Raw genomic sequence first — 26,994 nt, 5'->3', positions numbered from 1 at the left:
ACCTGCCCCCAACACTTGCAGGCATGGCCATTGAGTGCCACCCCAAAATCGATGTGGCAGCCCCTGATTGGTCTTGATCAATCAGGCGATAGAACCCTGATCAATTGATTAGCAATGATCCAGAGACTGCCTAAAAGGCGCGCAAAACCCAAGCAAGTTAAAAGGTGCCGCACCACCTTAGAATGGCTCTCTGTACAACAGCAACAAAACAACAGTGATCTTCACCAGCCAACATGAGGAGGACCATCACGCTACCAACAGAAGGAAGACAGACCAGAGCCAGGAACAGACCAGACCAAGGACCGGACATTGACTTCTACAGAATTCAGTACACAGATAAAGGTCAATATCTGTCTGGTACTTGCTAGTCACTCTGAAGTTAAGTTAAGGTCTTGTATGAACTTGTGGTACTCTGTCGAATAACGTATGTTGATGCCGTGATTGTTTAACTATAACATTGTATGAGTGCAAATAAATACTGTTTGATTTAACCAAGTAGACTTTCAGTCATTTATACTCCATATACGGGTGAAAGACACACTGCGGTAGCAACAACGGTGTCAACATAAGAAGGCACAGCTGCCTCATTGTCAACAATAGAATGAATATCCAGAACTGAATCTAGATGAAATTCCTATTCAGGACTCTTCAGTTGTAGAAGTTCTGTTGCTTTAGCCTCTGCTTCTGCATTGAAGGAGGGCTTCAGTGAAAAGATGACTTGATGGGATTGAAGTGTGCTCCAACTTACTTTCCTAAATGTATAACCTTCGCTCTCGCAGTGTAATCCAACTTAAAATAAAGCATTTTGTTCTCCTTGGACAGCTGACCGTGGTCAGTCAGTGATATACAACGCCCCTCTTTGGTGGGTTCAGTGGGATGAAAGTATGAATTCAACTCTTCACCAGCAAACATAGCTGACTACTCAAAAAAGACAACAGCAACTTCATCTAAATTGGCAATGGATTCAGGGTGGAACAAAGTCTAGGACCTCAGCTTACAACGGATCAGCCATTGCTGCAATGGCCTACTTCTCATGACCTTTGTCAGGAGGGAGTCATATAATCACTACAATACAGAAGACCATTCAGCCCATCGAGTCTGCACCGATCCTCCTGAAGAGCACCCTAACCAGGCTCCTGCCCAATCCTTGCAACCCCATAACCCCACTTAACCCACACATCCCTGGGCATTAAGTGGCAATTTAGCATGGCCAGTCCACCTAACTTGCACATTTTTGGACTATGGGAGGAAACAAGAGTACCCAGAGGAAACTCACACAGAGACTGGAAGAATGTGCAAACTTATCACAGAATTATCATAGAATTTACAATGCAGAAGGAAGCCATTCAGATCATCGAGTCTGCACCGGCCCTTGGAAAGAGCACTCCACCCAAGCCCACACCATCACTCTATCCCTGTAACCTAGTAATCCCACCCAACCATTTTGGACATAAGGACAATTTAACATAGCCAATCCACCTAACCTGCACATCTTTGGACTGTGGGAGGAAACCGGAGCATCCGGAGGAAACCCACGCAGACATGAGAACGTGCAGACTTCACACAGACAATCCCCAAGGCAGAGTCGAACCTGCGTCCCTGGCACTGAGGCATCAGTGCTAACCACCGTGCCACCCTGAGGTCAACCTTGGTTTTGACGTTCTTCCTGTGGATGGTCACCAATTATAATCTCCTCTTGGGGTCCAGTGGATGAGGTCTCTGCAATAAAGAATGGCCCACTGCTCAATGAATAAACCTCACCAGGTGCTGCTGAATCTAAATCTAATGACTTATCCCCCAACCTTGTTGGACAGTTTTAAACTCTGCAGAGGTCTCTTCTCAACCCCCATCTCCAAAGGATGTTGACAGCAACAGGGCCCATGGCATACAGGAACATACTAACCTGTTGCTTCTATTCTTCAGCATACAAAAGCAACACTGTTCAATAGCTCTGGAATTGTTTTATCCACATGCCCAAAGCTGGCCCTTCTCTGCGGACTTTAAGGTTTGTCAATGGCTCGGGAAGGGGCAGTGACCGACTGGTGCTTACATTGCGACCAATTTTCAATGTGCTCTCACCAAGGTAAGTCTTCTGATTCTTGCTTTAAAGAAGTCTTCTTCTGATTTTTCCACCATGGGGATTCTGTTGATGGCACTAAACAGTTGGTGGTTTGGTTTCCACTTTAAATGCTATTTAAATCTGTACTAAAACTGATAAGTTATGACCTGTTCGGGTTTGGGAAGGTTCTCCGCTACTTATGAGTGACATGGGTCTAATTCCTGCAGTTTCTTCTGTAACTCCTTTATTTACAATATTGTACATTCCAAGCTTTTAGGAAAATACATTTCTCCGTTGAACAAACTATCTCATCTTGTCTTCTCAGTATCTTGCACGTGATGTCACTGTTGCATCATGGTACATATCATTACCTCAGGTCCGTAATTATGAACTCTTTATCCTCTCTTGTTGGGGATGGTCATTACCTTACACTCATGTGGCGCGAATGTTTTTTGTCACTAATTGGTTCAAGCCTGAACATTGTACAGGTCTTGCTGCATATGGGCACAGACTGCTTCAGTATCTGCCGAGTTGTGAATGATGTTGATCACTGTGCAATCATCAGCAAACATCCCCACTCCTCAACTTATTGTGGAGTGAAGGTCATTTGTGAAGCAGCTGAAGATGAATGGGGCTAGGACAGTGGTTCCTAATCTTTTCAGTAACATGGCACACTTCAATGAGACAAACAATTCCACAGCTCACCCACTTATTTTCAGCTGAATCGATTTGCTCATAAATGTCACAATTACTGTGATTACGGTCAGTAACGGCAGAGGGCAGGCAAGCGGGGACTGGAAAGAGAGAAGCCGCCAGGCCTGGGAGCCCAGCTTCAGACACCCTGAGGGACTGACTAGCAGGTGCATCAAATAAAAGCAACTGAATAACCCAGATTTCCACCCAACTTCCAAATGGTTAAACCGATTGATCCAAGTGCATGGAAGTGACATAACTCAAGAGAGTCAAACACACACACAGAAGAGTTTGTCTTTACCGGGGAGCTCTTCATCTTTGACTGCTGACTGGCGTCTCCCGCCCTGGTGCTTCCAAAAGATCCACATGTTATTCTAAAGAAAAACTGTACAGTAATAACTATTCAAGTACTCCTCCCCACCATGCCTCAGACTGACTTGGTTATTCTCACTTCCCAAGTATGCTGGTCTAATGATCATTGCTCAGTCCCTGTGGTGGTATGGATATGAGCACTGCCATTGGTGCAGAGCACTGGCTTCCCATTGGCTCTGGCTGGTCATGTGCCTCTCGTCCGATTGGTTGGGACTAGTCATGTGACTACTCTCCAATTGGTCGAGAGGCAAGTAGGCCCCGCCCCAGAGTTCCCAGCGGTCGGCCATTCTCTGTAGTCGACCACCGGGCTAACAACTAGCTGATTAAAGCCACAGTTCGGACCCTAATTGTGTCTCGAGTCGAATTGATGGTACATCAGTCCCAATATGGCCTTTTGCAAAAGGGACTTGGTCACAATCCCATTTACAGTTTTCTCAGATTAATGGGATCTCCAAGAAAGTGAAAATAACCAATTCAGCCTGAGACATGGGCTGAAGTTTCTTTAGCAGTGGAGTACTTGAATAGTTACTTATATTACATTTTTTTCTTGAGGGTCACAGGTGGATTTTTTGCCAGTACCAGCATGTACCAGTGAAGATGCACCCCCGTAAAGACAAACATTCCCCTGTGTGTGGTTGACTTTGAGTTGTGTCATTTCCACACACTTGAATCAATCAGTTTAGCAATTTGGAAGTTGGGGACAAATCTAGGTTATTGTGTTGCTTTTATTCAATGTATCTGCCAGAGAGTCCCGCAGGTTGTTCGAGGCTGGGAATCCCAGGTCAGGACTGGCGGCTGCTCTCCTTCCAGATCCGCTTGCCCTACCTCCGCTGCCAGTACTGCACTTACCAAAACCATCCGGCCGCACTTGCAAAGTTCCCCCGGCACACCAGTCAATACATGAAATTTTGTGGTGTAATTCTTTCAGTTACCAACTGAGATTTTATGTTCTCTCTCAAAATCGTAACAACAGACATCTGGTGGCAGCCATGCGCGAAACGGCCGTGCACTTGGTGGCTCCCGCGCAGGGAAACCTTTAAGTGCCCGTAATTCCTGATTCTTGCGAATGAGGGTGTCAGCTTTTTTTTGCGCATAGTCCAGAACACATTCGCTGAAGAGAAACGAGTTTTTTTTAAAAAAGTGGCTGCAGGCATACCGCGAGGCACTGAATAGCACGGTTGAAGGCGCGATGGGGGCAGGCCCGGAGTAGACACTTCCGGCCCAAAGGTCTACTGCTCAGTTAGTAGACTTTTTAACTGATCAGTTCAAGAGACAAAGGTGGAAACCCCTGAAGATCTTGTAAGGCTCATTGACCCCATTTAAGGCGGCAGCGGAGTTGAGCAGTGCCCAGAGGCTCAGGGCGCCTCTCTCCAAAAAGATGGAGACGTCTATCCCCGACCACAAGGACTGGCTTCCTCTGTAGAAGCAGAGCAACTAAGGGCGATGATGGTGCGATTGCACCATTTTCTGGACAAGGATAAAATTCTGAGGTGGGCCAGGCAGGCGAAGAAGAGCTCATGGGAATGAAGAGTAATCAGAATATACCCCAATTGGAGTACAGAACTGGCTAAATGCCGCGTCACATCAACTAAGTCAAGGCGGCCCTGCATATGGAAGGTGAGAGATTTGGAATCATGTATCCTGCCTATCTGTGTATCACCTTTCGTAAACAGGAGTACTTTTTAGACACCCCAGAGAAGGTGGACAAATGTCTCTGGGACCACAGATCTGGAATCTGTAAATACGTTAAAATGTTGTTGTCCTGTGACGTTGAGGATTGTTATTAGTTTGTGTTATAACCTGCCTGCTTACCACTGGCTGGTGACTAATGGCAATCCCAAAATACTTTGGGAGTATGAGCTTTCCCAATGAGGGGGCAGAGAAATCATTAGCAGATTCCCTGCATAAATGCAGCATAGGGCAGCACGGTAGCATTGTGGATAGCACAATTGCTTCACAGCTCCAGGGTCCCAGGTTCTATTCCCGGCTTGGGTCACTGTCTGTGTGGAGTCTGCACATCCTCCCCGTGTGTGCGTGGGTTTCCTCTGGGTGCTCCGGTTTCCTCCCACAGTCCAAAGATGTGCAAGTTAGGTGGACTGGCCATGATACATTGCCCTTAGTGTCCAAAATTGCCCTTAGTGTTGGGTGAAGTTACTGGGTTATGGGGATAGGGTGGAGGTGTTGACCTCGGGTAGGGTGCTCTTTCCAAGAGCCGGTGCAGACTCGATAGGCCGAGTGGCCTCCTTCTGGACTGTAAATTCTATGAAAAATAAAGCTGGCCAGTTTGGAACCTGCTAGAGGAGAGTGAGCAAGAAAAGTTGCTGCTGCTGTTGTATATATATGTTATTGTAAATAAATGTTATTTCTTTCTATCCTTCAACTCGTGCTGGATTCTTCGTGGCCCTCACAAAAGTTTGATTCCTCTGCATTTGTGAATCGTTGCTATGTTCTTCTATCTCTCACTCTCCTTCCTTTTTTTGTTTTAATGAGGTGGGTCCGGTGTTCGGGGGCTGGGGAGATATGGAGGGTGGGATAGGTATTATTTATTTCTTTGTGCTTTTTTGTGATCGGATTTGGGTGATATGGCGAGTCGCAGCCCTCATGCGGAGCCTATACTGGTGTGAAAACCAGTAAATAAAAGGGATGTGGGGACAAGGTGGTGTGAGGGCAGGGTTTTGAATATTTCTTCTTTTTGGTTTAGTCAGGGGGAGGTTATGGGGGAGGTTATGGGGAAGCTGACGATATGAGTAATGTAAGGATAATGAGATATACAAGTCAGAGGCAGTGGATAATTCACAGGGGCCCCAAAGAGTGCGACTCGAAGAAGGGGGTTGGTTGGTTGCAGGTGCAGGAGCAAGGCGAGACACTGAAGGAAGTGGAAGAGGCATTATCGCAGCTCAGTGATCAACTCACCTCGATGGAGAAGGAGCTGCGGAGGTTGTTAGAGACCAACAAGGGTCTGCGAGCCAAAATGGAAAATCTGGAAAACAGATCCAGGCGACAGAATCTCAGGATTGTGGCTCTGCCCGAAGGGGTGGAACGCCCGAGGCCGACGGAGTCTTTTTCCACGATGGTGGCGAAGCTATTGGGAGAGGGGGACAATCCCTCCCGATATGAACAGGATCGGGCTCCTCGGTCGTGGAGGCCTGTACCAAAAGCGAGTGAGCCGCCAAGAGTAGTAACTCTGTGTTTCCGTAGGTATAACAGAAGAGGGTGATGCAGTGGGCTGGAGCTAGTATACGCATATACAAGGACTTTACGGTGGAGCTGGCGAGGAGGCGGGCTGCCTTCAGCCGGGTGAAGAAGGCACTGTACATCACGAGGTGCAGTGCGGCATAGTACATCCAGCTAAGTTGAGGGTGACCTACAAATCCAAGGACTTTTATTTTGGGACGGCGGAAGCAGCGGAGGAGTTTGCGAAGGCAGAAGGACTGTGGCAGAATTGAGAAATGGCCGTGTACCAATGTAGCCTCAAGTAGCTTTATGTTTTCACTGCGTGTTGGTGTATGTACTAAATAAGGTGATGCTGTATATATTTGGACAAGGGAAGATATAGGACTTTCATTTGCAATGATGTTTCTTTGGGGCTTGGGTGTGTATGCGGGGATTGTGTGCTAAAGGAGATTTTTGGTTTTCCAGGGACCGGGCAAGGGGGAAGGAGACCCAGGCGGGGGCCTCAACTGGCCAGTGAACGGGAGTGAGGTGGGGGGAGGGGCTGCGGCCATCGGAGCCTGGTAGAATAGGTTTCGGTGAGTCTAGCCGGGGGGGAAAAGTTGGGGGAAGGAACCGAGGTTAGGGGAAGGAGTTTACAAGATGAAGTGGAGGGGAGGAGTCTGGGAGTGGGGGAGGGGGAGGGTGTCTACAATTCATGGGTGTCATTCACGGTGCTCTTTCAGGGAATGGGTGGCATTAAATATTGGGGGGGGGCGGGGGAACCATATATGTCAATGGAGACCATAGGTGATTCCTGATTCTTTTTTCTATTTTCCTTTTTTGCTTCCACCTTGGGAGGGTTTGTTTTATTTGATGCTATATTGTCAGGTGGGTCGTTCTTTGGGCGGTGGTGGGAGGATGGGATCGTTGTTGTTGATAAGGGGATTGACATTGTATTTGTTACCGTTTACTGTTTGTTGATGGGTGTAAATTCTGAAGAAAATGTGCAAATGGAGAATAAAAATACTTATTTTAAAAAAAGATCGAGGCTACCCATATTAAGGGATGTGTGCCAGAAGTGGTTGAAGAGGACCAAATCAGGTTTGTAAAAGCAGATTGTTAGCGACCAAATGTAGATGCAAAGCTTCTGGCTAAGATCAGGGCTCCCCGTATTGAGGGATGTGTGCCAGAAGTGATTAGAGAGGACCAAATCGGGTTTGTAAAAGGCAGATTGCGAGGAAGTGAGGCTGGGGTTGTGGTGCCAATGGATGCTAAGAAGGCATTTGACCAAGTGGAATGGGAGTACCTATTTGACATTTTGGAGTGATTTGAGTTTGGACAGGCATTCGTGGACTGAGTTAAGCTGTTGTATAAAGCCCCGAAAGGAAGCATCTCCACAAACGGGGTTAACTCAGTATTTCACTTTGCAGCGCAGGACGGTGCAGGAGTACCCACTCTGCTCTTCGCCCTTGCGATCGAGCCATTGGCAATGGTTCTTTGGGCATAAGGGGAGGGGAGGGGTATTGAGCGAGGGGGAGCGGAGTACACAGATGACCTCCTATTGTACATTTCTAATCACATGGAGTCATTCGATAAGAATCTGGGTATTCTGAGTGAGTTTAACTCCTTCTCCAGATATAAGTTTAATACGGAAAAGAACAAGAGGTTGGGTTTACCACTCAGGACTTGATATGAAGATGAAAGGGGTGGCTGTGTTAATAAGTAAGAGGGTGTCTTTCTTAATGAAGGGGTTCATTGCTGATCCGAGTGGTGGATTTCTGTTAGTGAGTTGGTGGCTGGAAGGCTCCGCAGTCATACTGTGCAATATATATGCCCCAAATTGGGACAATGTGGATTTTATGAGACAGGTTCTGTCCCAGATCGCAGACCTGGATACGTACAGATTCATCCTGGACCCGGAAATGGATCGATCATGCCCTCGGTCCGGGAGGATATCAGTGATGGCTGGGAGCTGTCGAGAGTCATGCGGCTTATGGGCGGCGTGGATCCATGGTGCTTTGGGAGGCCTAGGATAAGGGAGTGTTCTTTCTTTTCACATATTCACAAGTGTTATTCTCGAATAGATTTTTTTGTGTGAGACAAGACATTGATTTCTAGAGTGGCAGGGATAGAGTACTCGATGATCGTGGTGTCTGACCACGCTCTGCACTGGGTGGACCAGCCAGCAGAAAAGCCGTCTCCTTGTAGATCACAGTGGAGAGCGGACGTTGGTCTCCTTCCGTATAAAAGAAATATATGAGATGTTGGAAGGGACCATTTGTAATTTACTGGATCAGAACAACATGGGGAGGTCTCTTCCGGGGTGCTTTGGGAGGCACTAAAGGTTGTGGTTAGGGGAGAGCTCATTCTGATCTGGGCGCACAGACTAAGGGTGGAATGAGAGGAGCAAACAATATTGGTGGAGGCAATCTTAGCAGTCGAACGCAGTTAGCTGGAATCACAAGACGAGGCACTGTTGAAGGAGCGCCAGAGGCACCAGATGTTGTTTAATCTGGTCACCTCAGATAAGGCAGTCAGACAACTGCGCAGAGCTAGCAGGTTCTTGTATGAATATGGGGAGAAGGCTGGCAGGATGCTCGCCCACAAACTGAGGAAGCAGACGGCTGCTAGGGAAATAGGTAGACTCAGAGGTGGCAACGGACTCGTCAAGAATTAATAAAATTTTTGTGCCCTACTACCTGAGGTTTCTGATCGGCTCTGGAGGACAGGAGAGGTGTTTGAGCGGGCTCCCGTTTCGTCTGGCAAGAAAGAGCTTTTGCTATCTGGGGTTCAGGTGGCACAGGTCTGGTTCCTGCTTCACAAATTAAATCTGGCAAGTTTAGTGGAGGGGGTGAAAGAGAAGTTTAAAAGATGGGACTGACTGCCGCTATATCTGTCCGGGAGAGTTCAGACAATAAAGATAGTGATCCTGCCGAGGTTTCTTTTTGTATCCAGAATCTCCCAATATTTCTGCCCAAATCTTTTTTCAGAAAGATCAATAGCTTATTCTGGGCTTTGTGTGGGTGAGGAGGGTTAGTCTGGAGTGGGGTAGACAGGGCGGTGGCCTGGCTTTTGCTTATGTTCAAAGTTACGACTGGGCTGTCAATATTGTCATGGCACGGAAATTGGTGTTGGATCAAGGGTCAGTATGGTGCAGGGTGGAGGAGGCCTCGTGTCGAGAGACATTAAGGGCATTGGCTTCAGCTCCTCTACCATTCTCACCCAGTAGACACTTATCAAATCCAATGGTAGTTTCCACTCTGAGAGTGTGGAATCAGTGCCAGCTACACTTTGGCCTGGAGGGCATGTACAGATTTGTGTCAACCATAGATTTGTCCCAGTGAGATTCGATGGCAGATGTAAGGAATAGGATGATTTGGGGATCAAATGCTTTGAGGACCTGTTGTTGGGTGGGAGTTTTGCAGACCTAACTGAGCTGATGGAGGAGCACCAATTGGTCAGCGGTAATGAGTTCAGATACCTCCAGATAAGCGCCTTTTTGAGTAAAGAGATGGGTTCGTTCCCAATGTTGCCACCCTTGGGTCTACAGGACAGGCTCCTCTCAGAGTATGTTATTGGGAGGCAAGATCTCCAGTGTGTAGAACATAGAACATAGAACAGTACAGCACAGAACAGGCCCTTCGGCCCTCAATGTTGTGCCGAGCCATGATCACCCTACTCAAACCCACGTATCCACCCTATACCCGTAACCCAACAACCCCCCCTTAACCTTACTTTTATTAGGACACTACGGGCAATTTAGCATGGCCAATCCACCTAACCTGCACATCTTTGGACTGTGGGAGGAAACCGGAGCACCCGGAGGAAACCCATGCAGACAGGGGGAGGACGTGCAGACTCCACACAGACAGTGACCCAGCCGGGAATCGAACCTGGGACCCTGGAGCTGTGAAGCATTTATGCTAACCACCATGCTACCCTGCTGCCCCCAATGTACGCCGAGTTGGCCAGGAAGGAGGAAGTTTCGATGGTGGCAATACAGCAAAAATGGGAGGAGGAATTGGGAGGCACGGTGCGAGGTTGGATTTGGGAAGAAGCATTGCCTAGGATTAATACATTCTCGTCGTGTGCTAGACCTAGTCTTATTCAGCTTGAAGTTGTGCATACAGCACATATGACGTCGTCAACGCTGAGCCGATTCTTCCCAGACGTGGCTGATCAGTGTGCATGATGCGCCAGGTGCCCTGGGAATCATGTCCGCATGTTCTGGTCTTGTCCAAAATTGGTGGGGTTTTGAGAGGGTGTTACGGATGTATTGTCTCAAGTGGTGGGAATGGTGGTCACACCTTCTCCATGGATAGCTATTTTTGGAGTGTCTGAGATGGGGAAGTATGTTGTGGCTTTCACCTCCCTATTAGCCGAAGGAGAGTTTTTCTCAACTGGCAGACCCCGGATCCACCAAGTATCGGGTCACGCGTGCGACACCTTGCTGAGTTTCTTCATTTGGAGACAATTAAGTTTGTCATTGGAGGTATGGATGAGGGATTCTTCGTGAGGTGGAAGCTGTTCATTTTTCAAGATGTGTAAGAACATCAGCGGGCTTTTTTCACAGCCTTCAACATGTCATCGATGAAGATGAACATCTTGCCAACGTCATCCCCACACCCCCACTAGTTGCCTTCAAAGAACCGCGCAACCTCAAACAAACCAATGTTTGCAGCAAACTACCCAGCCTTCAGAACAGCGACCACAACACCACACAACCTTGCCATGGCAATCTCTGCAAGACATGCCAGATCATCGACATGGGTACCAACATTACACGTGAGAACACCACCCACCAGGTACGCGGTACATACTCGTGTGACTCGGCCACGTTGTCCACCTCATACACTGCAGGAAAGGATGTCCCGAAGCGTGGTACATTGGCGAGACCATGCAGGCGCTATGACAACGGATGAATGGACATCGCGTGACAATCGCCAGGCAGGAATGTTCCCTTCCAGTCAGGGAACACGTCAGCAGTCAAGGGCATTCAGCCTCTGATCTCCGGTAAACGTTCTCCAATGTGGCCTTCAGGATGCACGACAATGCAAAATCGGCGTGCAGAAACCTATAGCCAAGTTCTGCACACATGAGCACAGCTTCAACTGGGTCCATGGATTCATGTCGCCTTACATTCATCCCCCACCATCTGGCCTGGGCTTGCGAAATCCTACCAACTGTCCTGGCTTGAGACAATTCACACCTCTTTAGAACATAGAACATAGAACAGTACAGCACAGAACAGGCCCTTCGGCCCTCGATGTTGTGCCGAGCAATGTTCACCCTACTCAAACCCACGTATCCACCCTATACCCGTAACCCAACAAACCCCCTTAACCTTACATTTTAGGACACTACGGGCAATTTAGCATGGCCAATCCACCTAACCCGCACATCTTTGGACTGTGGGAGGAAACCGGAGCACCCGGAGGAAACCCACGCACACACGGGGAGGACGTGCAGACTCCGCACAGACAGTGACCCAGCCGGGAATCGAACCTGGGACCCTGGAGCTGTGAAGCATTTATGCTAACCACCATGCTACCGTGCTGCCTACAACCCTTTAACCCGGGGTTACCCCTATCTCGGGATCTGTAAACTTAATTACCTGCAAATGCTCGCATTCAAAGCATTGCTTTGCATCTTTAGCTTTGTCTACATATATATATGTTTCTGGAACACACCCCTTCATTCACCTGAGGAAGCAGCAGTGCTCCGAAAGCTAGTGATTCGAAACAAACCTGTTGGACTTTAACTTGGTGTCGGAAGACTTCTTACTGTGCTCACCCCAGTCCAATGCTGGCATCTCCACATCATGGCATTGTTAATATGTTATGCAGTGTTCGATATTGTTTTGCATTATTGGCTGATCCTGTTTTTGTATTTTCTGGATATACCTTCAATAAATTATCTTTTAAAAAATCATAACAATAGATTTATTTGTCAGCTCAGGACATGCTTGCACACTTGCTACACTTATTCAAATTGCTTTAGAGAACGATACCCAGTCGCACACGGCAATTTTGGACGACACCAAAACATTTTATTAGCGAATAGTCTCTTACAATAGAAAAGAACAATCATTTTTTGATGTCAGCTGTTTTCAATCAGTTCAAAAACTAACCACGCACACTGGTAAAATTCCTTTGATCAGCATTCTTTTCAGTTATAGACAGCAAACTTTGTCAAATAACACTCAAAAATCTGTACCAACTGTGGTCATAATTGAAATTATGTAAATGTTCCAATTTATGATGTTGCATGTTGCCTCCACATTAGTTGCAACTAGGTCAAACTAACTTGGATGATCAGTAATGTTCAAATCTTAACATTGCTAGCCTTTTACTTCAAACCTGCTCTTGAGAAGTCAATTATTCTCAACCAGACATCAGCATCATTGACGCATATACGAAGGCCTGTCACAGACCACCTGGAAGAGTCAATGAACGCTGCCCAAATCAAAGTTCCCTTGAAACATTAATGACCTTATTACGTCAAGCTAAACATTTTTCCTTTCCTATTGATGCTGGCTGACCTGAGTATTTCTTACATTTTTTATACTTTTTCTCTTAATAGACAGGTCCAATTTATGACTTGACGTGCACGTTAAGGGTTTCTAGATTACTCATTGCTTTTATGAAATGTTACAGCTATTCATAATAAACAGATCGAAACAGGTCAAAAGAAGTCTGTAACTGAGGGCCAGATAAACATGTATTATTTTTGTTTGATTATTGAAATTATTAATATGATTGCAATGAGGGCATACATAATCCACATTCCAAACAAAATCCTGAATGTTTGGTTCAGTAACCATTCACTGAACACAAGAACATATCAAAACCAATTACATTTTGCAAATGTAATTGCGAGAAAAAAATCCCAGCAGCAATTTTTTGTAATATACTAAATGTCAGTAACTATTTCTGACAGTTTATTTGTACTTAATGAATGTCAAAAACAATTTAGTAATTAGTTGGTCTTGTTCTCAGTCACCTACCTCTGACACTCTCCAGCGTGCAGAATCAAATCTTCATTATTCTTCGCACTAATGGTTAGTTCATGCTCTGTTGAGTTGAAGACATCTAAGAGAAGGTGGCATTGCCTGGTGCTGTTGGAACAGAATTAATCTCATTTAACAGAAAAAAAATATACAATTTTCAAACAAGCCAGAAGTAAGGTACCAAAACAGAAGCATATTTTAAGATGCATTTAATTTAATTTGCCCTTTTAAGATCCACCTTTACAGTATAAAGTGGAGTACAGAACTTCTGTTTAAATTCAAAACACCCAATAACAGTCATATTCTGATCCTATATATAAAAGGGGTTAATGATTACATGCATTGAGGTGCAGTTTACAAATTTCATTTGTATTTCAATATTACATACCATAGAGTGGCAGGACTTGGGTATACCACCACACAATGACATCTTAATTTAAGTGGCATGACAAGAGTAAGTTCCTTTCCCATGAGGGTTGGAACCTTGTCAGCAAACAGAACTATGTTATTTGTATACAGCTGCAAGTATTCAACTTAAGCATAGCATTATCAGCACATCACCAACTTGACTGCTTATCTTTGGTTGAAGAACACGTACTCTTTGAGCTTCGACTTCCGGTGGCGGCTATGAGGGAGTAAGTCGCATATTTGGTGGCTCCCGCTCCGGTCGGACTTTTGGATCTTTTCCCCTGACTTTTTTGCACTTTTGAGCGCTGGATTGGAAAGTAATAGCACTCAGGCATCGAATCCATACAGAGGTGTATGGAACGAATAAGTAGGAAGGATCACAAACAGCTGAAGAAGTGGATAAGCAAGGGCAAGGGGGAATCTGCGAGTGAAACCAATATGGCCGATGTCCAGACCCGGGCGCCGCCAGCTCAGCCGACAATGGAGCACCTGTTGCAGGTTATGCAGGAGAGCTTCCTAGCACTGAAACGTGATCATTTGGAACCGCTCCAGAAATCGTTTGACCGAATGGAGAAAAGGCTGGATGCCCAGGCTGAGAAGATCCAGGTGGTGGAGAAGACGGTGGAGAAGCAGGCAGACTTTCAAATGGTGGCGTACGTGGAGAATCAAAGGTTGAGAGACCAACAAAAAATGCTCCTGGAAAAGCTGGAGGACATGGAGAACATGTCTCGTTGGCAGAATTTAAGAATCGTTGGCCTCCCGGAGGGGGCCAAGGGGCTAGATTGCTGCCGCGTATGCGGCATATATGTTCCAGAAACAGCTGGGGAACGAGGTGTTCCCTCGCCCGCCGGAGGTGGACAGGGCACATAGAGCGCAGGTGAGGCAGCCGTGGCAAGGGGGGTCCCTCACAAGTGATGGTGGTCCGGTTCCACAGGTTCCTGGATAAGGAACGGGTTCTTCAATGGGCCAAGAGCACGCGGAGCTGCAATTGGAGCAATAACACCCTGCGCGTTTACCAAGACCTAAGCGCAGAGGTGACCAGAAGGAGGGCAGGCTACAGGCAAGTTAAAGAGATTTTATATAAGGAGGTGAAATTTAGGCTGCTCTATCCGGCACGACTGTGGGTTACGCACGTGGGCCAGCACCATTATTTCGAGGAACCCGAGGAGGCGATGGACTTTGCAAAGAGATGAGGGCTAGTCCCGAGCTGAGGACTCTTGGACTCGTGTTGGAACTTTTAATTCTTTCTCTCTTGTTTCTGAGAGATGCCTGCATGTTTTTCATGCTTCTGTATCTTGCTTTTATGTCCTTTTTGTCGTTTTTTTCTTCATGTCTCTTTTTCGCTTTTGTGTTGGAGTTTTGTTAGAAAAAGAGAATAGTTAGAATGGTTTGGATATGGGGGGTGTTTTTCGGGGAATTTTTGCGATCTCTTTCTGCGTTCGGATAGGAATGGTTGATAGTGCCTGCTATTTTCTTTTGTATGACTTAAATTGCACTATTGTTGGACTGTCTCTGTCCTGTTTGGAGTATTTGTTCAAGCAGGGCTGATTTGGGGAAGTGGTGTGGATGGGGAACCAGGGAACAATACATGAGAGACTCGCTGATGCCGGAGTTGGGAGCCACCAGGCCAGCTGGGTGGGCTAGTCAACGGAGGCCAGGTGGGGGGGGGGGGGGGGGGGGTGTTCATTTAGCTAGTTGATGGCAGGGGTTAAGTTATAGGATGGTGTTGCTGGGGGGGGGGGGGGGAAGAGGAGTAGGTCTGCTGACGATGATGGAAATTGGGCATGGTAACAGTGAGGAGGTCAGGGGTGAAGACGGCCAGGAGGCGGGCCAGAGGATGCGCTACACATGGCTTGGGGGCTGGCCAAAGACCAAAGAAAAGAGATGGCTGATTGGCAATGGGGGGGGGGGGGGGGGGGGGGGGGGGGTTTAAGGTGCCCCCGACCAGGCTGATCACAGGAGACTCATCTGGAAATGGCTGACCAGGTCACATTAAGGAAGGGCTGGATTAGTCAGGCCTTCCATTCGGGGCTCGACACTAAGACCAGAGGGGTTGCGATCTTGATCAACAAGCGGGTCCAATTTGAGGTGGAGGGCACAGTTGTGGACAGGGGTGGAAAATTTGTTATGGTTGGAGGTAAGCTCGAGGGGGTGAAAGTAGTCCTGGTCAACGTATATGCCCCTAATTGGGATGATGTAGATTTTATTAAGAGGCTGCTGGGGAAGATCCCTGACTTGGACTCACGCAAACTGATCATGGGTGGGGACTTTAACACAGTTCTTGATCCTGGCCTGGACCGGTCATGTTCAAAAACGGGTAGGATGCCAGCGATGGCAAAGGAACTCAGAGGGTTCATGAAGCAAATGGGGGGAGCTGACTTGTGGAGATTTAGTCGGCCGTCGGCGAAGGAGTTTTTGTTCTATTCTCACATCCACAAGGTGTATTCCCGAATCGATTTCTTTATCATGAGCAGGGACTTGCTGAGAGGGATGACGGGTGCAGAATATTCAGCAATTACCATCTCGGACCATGCTCCGCACTGGGTTGATCTGCAGATTTGCAAAGATAGCTTTCAGCGCCCACAATGGAGACTGGAAGTTGGACTGCTGGCGGACGAGGCGGTGTGTGAGAGGTTGAGGAAATGCATGCAGAATTACCTGCAGGTACATGATACTGGAGAAGTCTCAGCAGCTGTGCTTTGGGAGGCGCTGAAGACAGTGGTGAGAGGGGAGCTGATTTCAATCCGAGCCCATAGGGACAAGACAGACAGGGCAGAAACAGACCAACTGGTTAAGGAAATTTTACGGACGGACAGGAGCTATGTGAAGTCCCCAAGGCCAGAGTTACTTCGGAAAAGACAGAGGCTGCAGACCGAGTTTTGGGTGTTGTCGACAGGGAAGGCCGTAGAGCAGCTTAGAAGGGCAAAGGGCGCAATATACAAGCACGGGGAGAAGGCCAGCAGAATGCTTGCACAACAACTAAGAAAGAGAGAAGCGGCTAGGGAAATAGGAAAGATACTTGACGGGGAGGGAAACCTGGTGGGGGACCCGGTAGGACTGAGCAAGGTGTTTAGGGACTTCTATACCAAGCTGAACACCTCGGAACCCCCCATGGGACCGGAGGGGATGAGGCGCTTTTTGGACGGACTGACTTTCCCAAGAGTAGGTAAGAGATTAGTAGACGGGCTGGAGGCCCAATCAGGACCGAAGTAGTACTGGGGGGCCTGAAGGTCATGCAGTCAGGTAAAGCCCCGGGGCCGGACTGATACCCGGTGGAGTTTTATAAAAAGTTCTCCGAGATAGCGAGGCTGGTGCTGATCAAGGTGTTCAACGAGGCAAGAGACGGAGGGGTCTTACCCCCAACGATGTCGCAGGCCACTATCTCGCTTATACCGAAACAGGATAAAGACCCAGAGGCATGTTTGTCCTATAGGCCGATCTCTTTGATTAACACAGATGCTAAGTTACTGGCCAAGATCTTGGCATCTAGAATTGAGGACTGTGTACCAGACGTGATTGTGGAGGACCAAACCAGGCTCATAAAGAGCAGGCAACTGATGGCCAATCTAAGGAGGCTGCTCAATGTGATTCTGATGTCCCCGGAGAGCAGGGAGGCAGAGGTAGTGGTAGCAATGGATGCCGAAAAGGCTTTCGACCAGGTTGAGTGGGATTATTTATGGGAGGTGCTGGGACATTTTGGGTTCGGGGTGGGATTCATTGACTGAGTTAGGCTGCTATATCAGGCTGCAGAGGCTAGTATGAGGACGAACAGGATGACATCTGACTACTTCAGACAGCACTGCGGGATTAGACAGGGATGCCCCCTCTCCCCACTGCTGGCGCTGGCTATAGAGCCGCTGGCAATTGCCCTGAGAGCTTCAAGGAACTGGGATGGCTGGTCCGGCGAGGGAGGGGGGGGGGGAAGTGGAACATAACGTCTCGTTATACGCAGATGACCTGCTGTTATAAGTGTGAGACCCAATGGTGGGGATGGACGGAATCATGGAAACCCTGAGGGAATTTGGTCGGTTCTCAGGATATAAATTGAACATGGCAAAGAGCGAGTTGTGGGTAGTGAAAGTGAGGGGTCAGGAGAGCAGGCTGCCGTTCAGGCTGGTAGGGGAAAGCTTCAGATATTTAGGGACACAAGTAGCGCGGGACAGGGGTAAGTTACATAAGCTAAACTTGTCCCGGTTGGTGAAGCAAGTGAGGTACGAGTTCCAGAGATGGGATGCGCTCCTGCGGTCATTAGCGGGGAGAGTGCAGACGGTAAAGATGACTATTCTCCCGAGATTCTTGTTCATATTTCAGTGTCTCCCCATTTTCATCCCACAGTCCTTCTTTAAGAGGCTAGATAAAATTATCCTGGGATTTATTTGGGCGGGAAAGTACTCCACGGGTGAGGAAGGCGATGCTTGAGAGGAACCGAGGGGAAGGGGGGCTGGCGTTGACGAACTTTAGCAACTACTACTGGGCAGCTAACATGCTATGGTAAGGAAATGGATGGGGGATGGAGGCTGCTTCGTGCAGGGGCAGCAGTGTGGCAGCCCTGGTCACGGCGCCTATGCCGCTCCCGCCGGCACGATACTCCACCAGCCCGATAGTGGTAGCGGCTCTACACATCTGGGAGCAGTGGAGGAGGCTTATAGGGGAAGTGAGAGCATCGGTTTGGTCCCCAATCTGCGGCAACCACCGATTTTCCACGGGGAATATGGACGAGGGGTATCGACTGTGGAGGAGGGCGGGGATTGCGAGGATGTGCGATCTGTTCCTGGAAGGGAGCTTCCCGAGCAGGAGGGCGTTGGAGGAGAAGTTCGGGAGGGAATGATTTCAGGTACTTGCAGGTGCGGGATGTCATACGCAGACTGGTACCATCCTTCACACGCCTCCCACCAAGGGGGATCCAGGACAGGATAGTTTCCAGAGGAGAGGTGGGAGAGGAGAGAGTCTCCGACATCTATAAAGAACTAATGGGAGCAGAGGAGGCACAGACTTAAGAACTGAAGCTTAAGTGGGAGGAGGAGCTCGGGGGGGGGGGGGGGGTTAGATAGAGAACGGCATATGTCAGACGTTTTGAGTAGAGTAAACACGACCGCAACATGCGTCAGGTTCAGTCTGATCCAGTTCAAGGTCGTACATCGGGCCCACATGACAGTGGCCCAGATGAGCAAATTCTTTGGGCTGGAGGACAAATGTGCTAGATGTGCCGGAAGACCAGCGAATCATGCACACATGTTCTGGGTGTGTCCTAATCTCAGGGGGTACTGGCAGGGATTCGTGGACGTCATGTCCCGGGTATTGAAGACTAGGGTAGCAATGAGTCCTGAGGTGGCAATTTTTGGGGTTTCGGAGGACCCAGGCGTCCAGGAGGAGAAAGCGGCCGCGTCTTGGCCTTTGCTTCCCTGGTAGCCCGGCGACGAATACTGTTGGCATGGAGGGACTCAAAGCCCCCAAAGTCTTAAGTATAGCTTTCGGACATGGGGAGCTTTCTCGGGCTGGAGAAAATTAAGTTTGCCTTGAGAGGATCGCTGTCAGGGTTCGCACGGAGTTGGCAGCCATTCGTTGACTTCTTCGCGGAGAATTAATAGCGGGGGGGTAGCGTACAGTAGGAGGTTGCTCAGGCAGATTCTTGCGAGAGGGGAGCCGTTGCTTGCATTATGTCTCATTTGCTTTTTGTACACTACGGTATAATGTTGCAGCTTTATATGCCACAAATACCTCAATAAAATTGTTTATTAAAAAATAAACTCTTCGAGCTTCTCTAGGTTGTTTCCCATGCCCAGCATAAACCAATGATGCACAAGACAGACTGCAATGCCGGATGAGATTTACCTGGAATATTATGCCCTGGGCAGACAACAGCTCAGTTTAAACTAAGCAAGAGTAGGCCAATTGCCCCTCCAGCCTGCTCCACCGCCATTTGATAAGATCATGGCTCATCTGATTGAGCCTGCACTTTCCGGTCTACCCGCTGTACCTATTGTCTCCCTTATCAGTGAATAATTCCATTGTGTAAGATTTCCATATGCACACACATTACATCAGAAGCTAATTAATATCATACATGGCAGACAATTAAAAAACAGAATCAGCAGGCAAATAGGTTTACTTAGACGCGTATTATTCAAAGCAAATAACAATGGAAAATTAATTAAATTAATGAAAATAAAAAAGTTGCTTTGGCGTCTGGACGTGGGGTTGTTGGCCGCTGAGGAGGTGTGTAGGAGGGTCCGGGGATGTATCAAGAGGTACCCCGAGGTCAATGATACTGGGGATGGTGTGGGAGGCTCTGAAGGCAGTGATTAGGGGGGAGCTGATCTCTATCCGAGCCCATAGGGAGAGGGGGGAGAGGGAGAGACTGGTGGGGGAGCTGTTGAGTGTGGATAGGAGGTATGTGGAGGTGCCGGAGGAGGGATTGCTGGGGGAGCGGCGAAGCCTGCAGGCCAAGTTTGATTTATTGACCACCAGAAAGGCGGAGACACAGTGGAGGAAGGCGCAGGGAGCGGTCTACGAGTATGGAGAGAAGGCAAGCAGGATGCTGGCGCATCAGCTTCGCAAGCGGGACGCGGCTAGGGAGATTGGTGGAGTGAAGGATAGGGTTGGGAATGTGGTGCGGCAGGGGGCAGAGGTCAATGGGGTCTTTAGGGACTTCTACAGGGAACTGTACCGGTCGGAGCCGCCGGTGGTGGGAGGGGGAATGGAGAGCTTTTTGGACAGGCTCCGATTTCCAAGGGTGCAGGAGGAGCAGGTGGAGGGACTGGGGGCGCCGATCGAGTTGGAGGAGCTGGTCAGAGGGATTGGCCACATGCAGTCGGGGAAGGCGCCGAGACCGGATGGGTTCCCGGTGGAATTTTATAAGAAATACGCGGACCTGTTAGGCCCCCGTTGGTCCGGACCTTTAACGAGGCATGAGAGGGAGGTGTTTTGCCCCCGACTACGTCACGGGCGCTGATTTCCCTGATCCTGAATCGAGATAAGGACCCCTTGCAGTGCGGATCAGATAGGCCGATTTCACTGCTGAATGTGGACGCCAAGTTGCTGGCGAAGATCTTGGCCACTAGAATAGAGGACTGTGTGCCGGGGGTGATACATGAAGATCAGACGGGTTTTGTGAAGGGGAGGCAGCTGAACACTAACGTGCGAAGGCTGCTAAATATAATAATGATGCCGGCGGCAGAAGGAGAGGCAGAGATTGTGGTGGCATTGGATGCGGAGAAGGCCTTTGATCGGGTTGAGTGGGGGTACTTGTGAGAGGTGTTAGAGAGGTTCGGGTTTGGGGTGGGGTTTATTAAATGGGTGAGGTTGCTGTATGAGGCCCCGATGGCGAGTGTAGCGACAAATGGGAGGAGGTCCGAGTACTTAAGGCTCCACCGTGGGACGAGGCAGGGGTGCCCCCTGTCCCCCTTGCTTTTTGCGTTGGCAATTGAGCCTCTTGCCATGGCTCTCAGGGAGTCGGGGAGGTGGAGGGGTCTGGTGCGGGGTGGGGAGGAGCACCGAGTGTCGCTGTACGCAGATTACTTGCTGCTGTATGTAGCAGACCCGGTGGGGGGAATGCCGGAGGTGATGGAGATTCTTGCTGAGTTCGGGAGTTTCTCGGGTTATAAATTGAACCTGGGCAAGAGTGAGCTGTTTGTTGTACACCCGGGAGATCAGGAGGAGGGGATTGGTAGGCTCCCGCTAAAGAGGGCAGTGAGGAGTTTTAGGTACCTGGGGGTTCAGGTGGCTAGGAGTTGGGGGACTCTGCACAATCTTAATTTTACTAGGTTGGTGGAGCAGATGGAGGAAGAGTTTAAACGGTGGGACATGCTGCCGTTGTCGTTGGCGGGTAGAGTACAGTCCGTTAAAATGACGGTGCTCCCGAGGTTTTTTTTTGTTTCAGTGCCTCCCCATTTTCACTCCGAGGGCCTTTTTTAGGAGGGTGAACAGCAGCATCACGGGATTTGTTTGGGCGCACGGGACTCCGAGGGTAAGGAGGGTCTTTTTGGAGCGGGGCAGGGATAGAGGGGGGCTGGCGCTGCCCAACCTCTCTGGGTACTATTGGGCGGCTAACGTCTCGATGGTACGTAAGTTGGTAATGGATGGGGAGGGGGCAGCATGGAAACGGATGGAGATGGCGTCCTGTGGAGGCACGAGCCTGAAGGCACTGGTAACAGCGCCGTTGCCGCTCCCTCCAACGAGGTACACTACGTGCCCGGTTGTGGTGGCTACCCTCAAAATTTGGGGGCAGTGGAGACAACACAGAGGGGAAGTGGGGGGCTCGGTGGAGGCCCCGCTGCGGGGGAACCACCGGTTTGTCCCAGGGAACATTGATGGCGGGTTCCTGGGGTGGCACAGGGCGGGCATTAGGAAGTTGGGAGACCTGTTCATTGATGGGAGGTTTGCGAGTCTGGGTGAACTGGAGGAGAAGTTTGAGCTCGCCCCGGGGAATATGTTCAGGTACCTTCAGGTCAAGGCGTTTGCTAGGCGGCAGGTGGAGGGGTTCCCTTCGCTGCCCCTGCGGGGGGTAAGGGATAGGGTGCTTTCGGGGGGATGGGTCGGGGATGGGAAGGTGTCTGACATCTACCAGGTGATGCAAGAGGTGGAGGAGGCGTCGGTAGAGGAGCTGAAGGCTAAGTGGGAGGTGGAGCTGGGGGAGGAGATTGAGGAGGGGACATGGGTGGACACCCTGGAGAGGGTGAACTCCTCCTCTTCATGTGCGTGGCTTAGCCTCATCCAGTTCAAGGTACTGCACAGGGCTCATATGTCCGGGATAAGGATGAGCAAGTTTTTTGGGGGTGAGGACAGGTGGATTAGGTGTTCGGGGAGCCCAGCGAACCATGCCCATATGTTTTGGGCATGCCCGGCACTGGGGGAATTCTGGCAGGGGGTGGCGAGGACGGCGTCGAGGGTGGTAGGGTCCAGGGTCAAGCCAGGCTGGGGACTCGCGATATTTGGGGTTGGGGTAGAGCCGGGAGTGCAGGAGGCGAAAGAGGCCGATGTTTTGTCCTTTGCGTCCCTAGTAGCCCGGCGGAGGATCTTGCTGCAGTGGAAAGATGCGAGACCTCCGAGCGTGGAGACCTGGATCAATGACATGGCGGGATTCATTAAGCTGGAGAGGGTCAAATTCGCCCTGTGGGGGTAGGTACAAGGGTTCTTTAGGAGGTGGCAGCCTTTCCTCGACTTTCTGGCTCAACGATAAGGAACTAGGTCAGCAGCAGCGGGGGGGGGGGGGGGGGGGGGGGGAAGGGGGGGGGGGGGGTTCTCGGGGGGTATTGTTTAAGTTAATTTGCTTATTGTTAATTTACTTTGTTGTTTATTGGGTTGGGGGGGTTGTGGAGTTTGTTACATGCGTTGTTACGGGTGCTGGGGGGTGTTCATTATTATTGTTATTATTATTATTGTTGTTCTGTTGATATATATTTTTCAAAAAATTCCAATAAAAATTATTTTAAAAAAAGGACTTTATAGCGGAACATTTGGAAAGCAAAGGCAGCATCAGTCAGAGTCAGCATGGATTTATAAAGGGAAAATCATGCTTGATAAATCTGTTGGAATGTTTTGAAGAGGTAACCAGTACAGTTGACATGAGGGAGCCAGTCGATGTGGTATATTTGTACTTTCAGAAGGCGTCCCACATGAGATTATTATGCTAAATTAAAGCGCATGGGATTGGGGGAAATGTATTGAAGTGGAAAGAAAACTGATTGGCAGAGAGGAAACAAAGAGTAGGAATTAATAGGTCCTTTTCAAATTGGCAGGCAGTAACTAGTGGGGTGCCACAGGGATCGGTGCTGGGACCCCAGCTATTCACAATATATATTAATGATTTGGATGAGAGAACAAAGCCTAACATTTCAAAGTTTGCAGATGATAATAAGTTAGGTGGGAGGGTGAATTGTGACGAGGATGCAAGGATCCTACAGCATGATCTGGACAGGTTGGGCGAGTGGGAAAATCAATGGCAGATGCAGTATAATTTGGATAAGTGTGAAGTTATTCACTTTGGAAGCAAAACCAGGAAGGCAGATCACTACCGGAATGGTTGTATATTGGGAGAGGGGAGAGTGCAGCGGGACCTGGGTGTCCTTGTGCACCATTCGCTGAAGGTAAGCATGCAGGTGCAGCTGTCTGTAAAGAAGGTTAATGGTATCTTGGCCTTCATTGGAAGAGGTTTCGAGTAAAGAAGCAGGGATGTGTTGCTGCAGTTGTACAGGGTCTTGGTGAGTATTGTGGTCTCCTTCTCTGAGGAAGGATGTTCTTGCTCTCGAGCGAGTGCAGCAAAGGTTTACCAGACTGATTCCAGGGGTGGCGGGACTATTAGATGAGGAGAGATTGACTAGGTTGGGATTGTTCTCGCTGGAGTTCAGAAGAATGAGGGGGGATCTCGTAGAGACTTATAAAATTATAACAGGACTAGCCAGGGTAGATATAGGGAAGATGTTACCAATGATGGGTGTGTCCAGAACCAGGGGTCATAGTCTGAGGATTCAGGGTAAACCATCTCGGATAGAGATGAGGAAACATTTCTTCACCCAAAGAGTAGTGAGCCTGTGGAATTCATTACCACAAGACGTAGTTGATGCTAAAACTTTGAATATATTCAAGAGGCGGCTAGATACAGCACTTGGGGAGAATGGGATCAAAGGCTATGGGGAGAAAGCAGGATTAGGCTATTGAGTTGGATGATCAGCCATGATCGTGATGAATGGCGGAGCAGGCGCGAAGAGCCCAAAGGCCTCCTCCTGCACCTATCTTCTATGTATGTATCTATGTACCTGTGGAGCTGCATCACTTCATTTAAGCTCAGTCAAAGCTGTAGTTAATTGTACAAAGGCATCACGTTCTCATTTCAAAGAGTTCTTTGAAATAGAGTTTCACCATTAAGGAGCAGAATTTTCCAAAAATTGCTGAACAGGGATGGAACCAGGATGAGGTTGGGGGAGATGATAGGGACACAGTGGGGAGCCAATTTGTCGCAGCTCAGGATTGGACAGGAATGCGAGTTGACGGGCCACTTCCTAAATAAATGCACAGTGATTAGCAATGTTGCTTCACAGCACCAGGGACCCGGGTTCGATTCCCGGTTTGGGTCACTGTCTGTGCGGAGTCTGCACCTTCTCCCAGTGTCTGCATGGGTTTCCTCCGGGTGCTCAGGTTTCCTCCTACAAGTCCCGAAATTTGTGTTCGTTAGGTGAATTGGACATTCTGAATTCTCCTCTCTGTACCCGAACAGGTGCCGGACAGTGGTGACTAGGGGATTTTCACAGTAACTTAATTGCAGTGTTAATGTAAGTTTACTTGTGACACTAATAAAGATTATTAATTAAGGTCCTAATTGCAGTGGTTTTTGAGGTTCTTAGGTATTTTGAGGCACTGACACTTGCCTCAGCAGTGGCAAGCTTTTCCAATTGGAATTAGGCAGCCAGCATTGAGAGCCTGCTCGTCATCCTGATTTCAAAAGCATAAAAATCGCCTCCTCTTATGTTTGGCAAGTATTGGGCCTGTCCCAATTATGTCCTTGAACAACTGTCCTGCGATACATGCATATTGTTACAAGGTGTATTTACAATGTTTTAGTGGTCAAGTCAGTGACCAGACTGAATTGATTGTCTTTTTCCTTACAGCTTTCATGTAGAACCAAATTAAAATAAACAATTCTCCCAGCGTGCAGCTGCAGAAACGAGAGAATAAAAAAAGCACAAAGAATATATTTTAGGGAACAAAGTTTTGAAAAAGCTACATTTTAGTTACAGCCATGCCACTTACTAGAAAAAAATATTGATATGCACAGTAATGCATAAAGTGAAACATAGGGCGCGATTTAATGAAACATTTCAAATACCATATCGGGCGCCACTTCCCGGGTGCTCACCGACAGCCGACCCGGTGAGATCGCTGCCCCTATCTATCGAAACTTAGGGTCGGAAATAATCCTCCATGAGCTTCATGGCAGAAATGGCTGTTCCGGCAACTGATTCACCTGGACCACGCTCAGCTGCTCCACACTAACAAGGGGAAGCTCCCTTCGTACACACTCCAGTTAGTACATAGCCATGCCACCACATAAACCTGCACCACACTTCAAGGATGCTGAACTGGCCAGGCTGCATGGAGGCGAGACGGGACGCCCTATTCCCACGAGGGCATTGGAGGACCAGCCATAGGCTAGCAACGTTGCCTGGGAGGCAATGGCAGCGGCCATCAGTTCGGGGAGCGTGACCAGGATGGCCTCCGTCCAGTGCAGAAAGTTGACCAACGACCTCCACCAGGCCGCACTGGTAAGTTGACACTGGCCCCCTGCCACCACCCAGGCCACCCAACCCCACCAAACGAATCGGCAGCTGGCACCGCACACTATGTATGCCCCCCCCCCCCCCGCCCCAGCACCTATGTCCCATCATACCTTGGAATCCACCAGCACAACCCACCCATGCCCGGGAGCGGTCCCCATATGTCACTTGCCATAGACCCCCCCCACACACCAGGTGCACAGCTCACAATGCCCTTTCTTTGTCCCCGCAGGAGAAGTTAGCACATCGTAGGAGGGAAAGCGGTCAGATGGGCAGCAGGTGTAAGACATCAGAGTCCTCACTGCCAATGTGGAATGGGCCCGAGAGATCATGGGGTTGACCAAGGATAGAGCACACGCCGACAGCAGCGCAGAGGTGAGGATCCACTGCCCCTTCACCCATATGACCAGTCCCAGGTGAGTTATTCATGTCAGACAAAACGGTTGTTCCCTCTCACTGACTACATGTCCATTTTCTCACAATATCCCCATCCGGTGGGGCCAGGCCATCTGTAGTCGTCCTCCAACCAAGAGAACACCTCGGAGGAGAGCTCCGAGGATGCCATCATCGATGCGTCACACCTATCACCCCCATCTTCTGCCAGCACAGACAAACTCACCTCAGTGGCTGACAGTAGTGGACAGGTATCTGGGGCATAATCTGGTGAGCACCACACAGATGCTGACGAAGATCAGGTGGAAGCAGGAACATCCAAGGGAATCAGCAATCCCAAGACTCAGCTGGGCCCCGATCGGATGCCGAGCCCCTGGACAAGGTTATCCCGGAGCAGAATCAGATGTAGGACACCGTCATGAGATTCAGGGGGGCAAGTCAGCAACACTTTGGCAAGCATGCAGCTAATTCAAGGAGTCCGAAAGGATGGGGATAGGAGATGGTGCTGGCAATGCGTGGCACTGAGGCCAACACTGCTGGAGAAACGACCGCATTGAAAAGCCTGCAGCACGAGGTCAGCATCATGTGTGGTGGTGTCGAAAACATCGCGCAGTCAGTGACGACCATGGCTGAGGGCT

The 26,994-nt window shown here is 49.1% G+C and overlaps 1 protein-coding gene across 1 annotated transcript in view; it reads right to left on the bottom strand.

The window, feature by feature from the left end:
* Nucleotides 1–26,994, bottom strand: part of trappc9 (trafficking protein particle complex 9) — a 1,005,291-nt gene that overhangs the window by 553,494 nt on the left and 424,803 nt on the right. Inside the window, 1 exon segment of the mRNA XM_038809220.1 lies at nucleotides 13,284–13,394. Within this exon segment, the coding sequence (XP_038665148.1) occupies nucleotides 13,284–13,394 (111 nt within the window).

The sequence above is a fragment of the Scyliorhinus canicula genome, chromosome 10 (assembly GCF_902713615.1).
Source record: "Scyliorhinus canicula chromosome 10, sScyCan1.1, whole genome shotgun sequence".
Classification (NCBI taxonomy): Eukaryota; Metazoa; Chordata; class Chondrichthyes; order Carcharhiniformes; family Scyliorhinidae; genus Scyliorhinus; species Scyliorhinus canicula.
The sequence above is the reverse complement of the archived record's forward strand: the minus strand, read 5'-3'. Positions and strand labels throughout refer to the sequence as shown.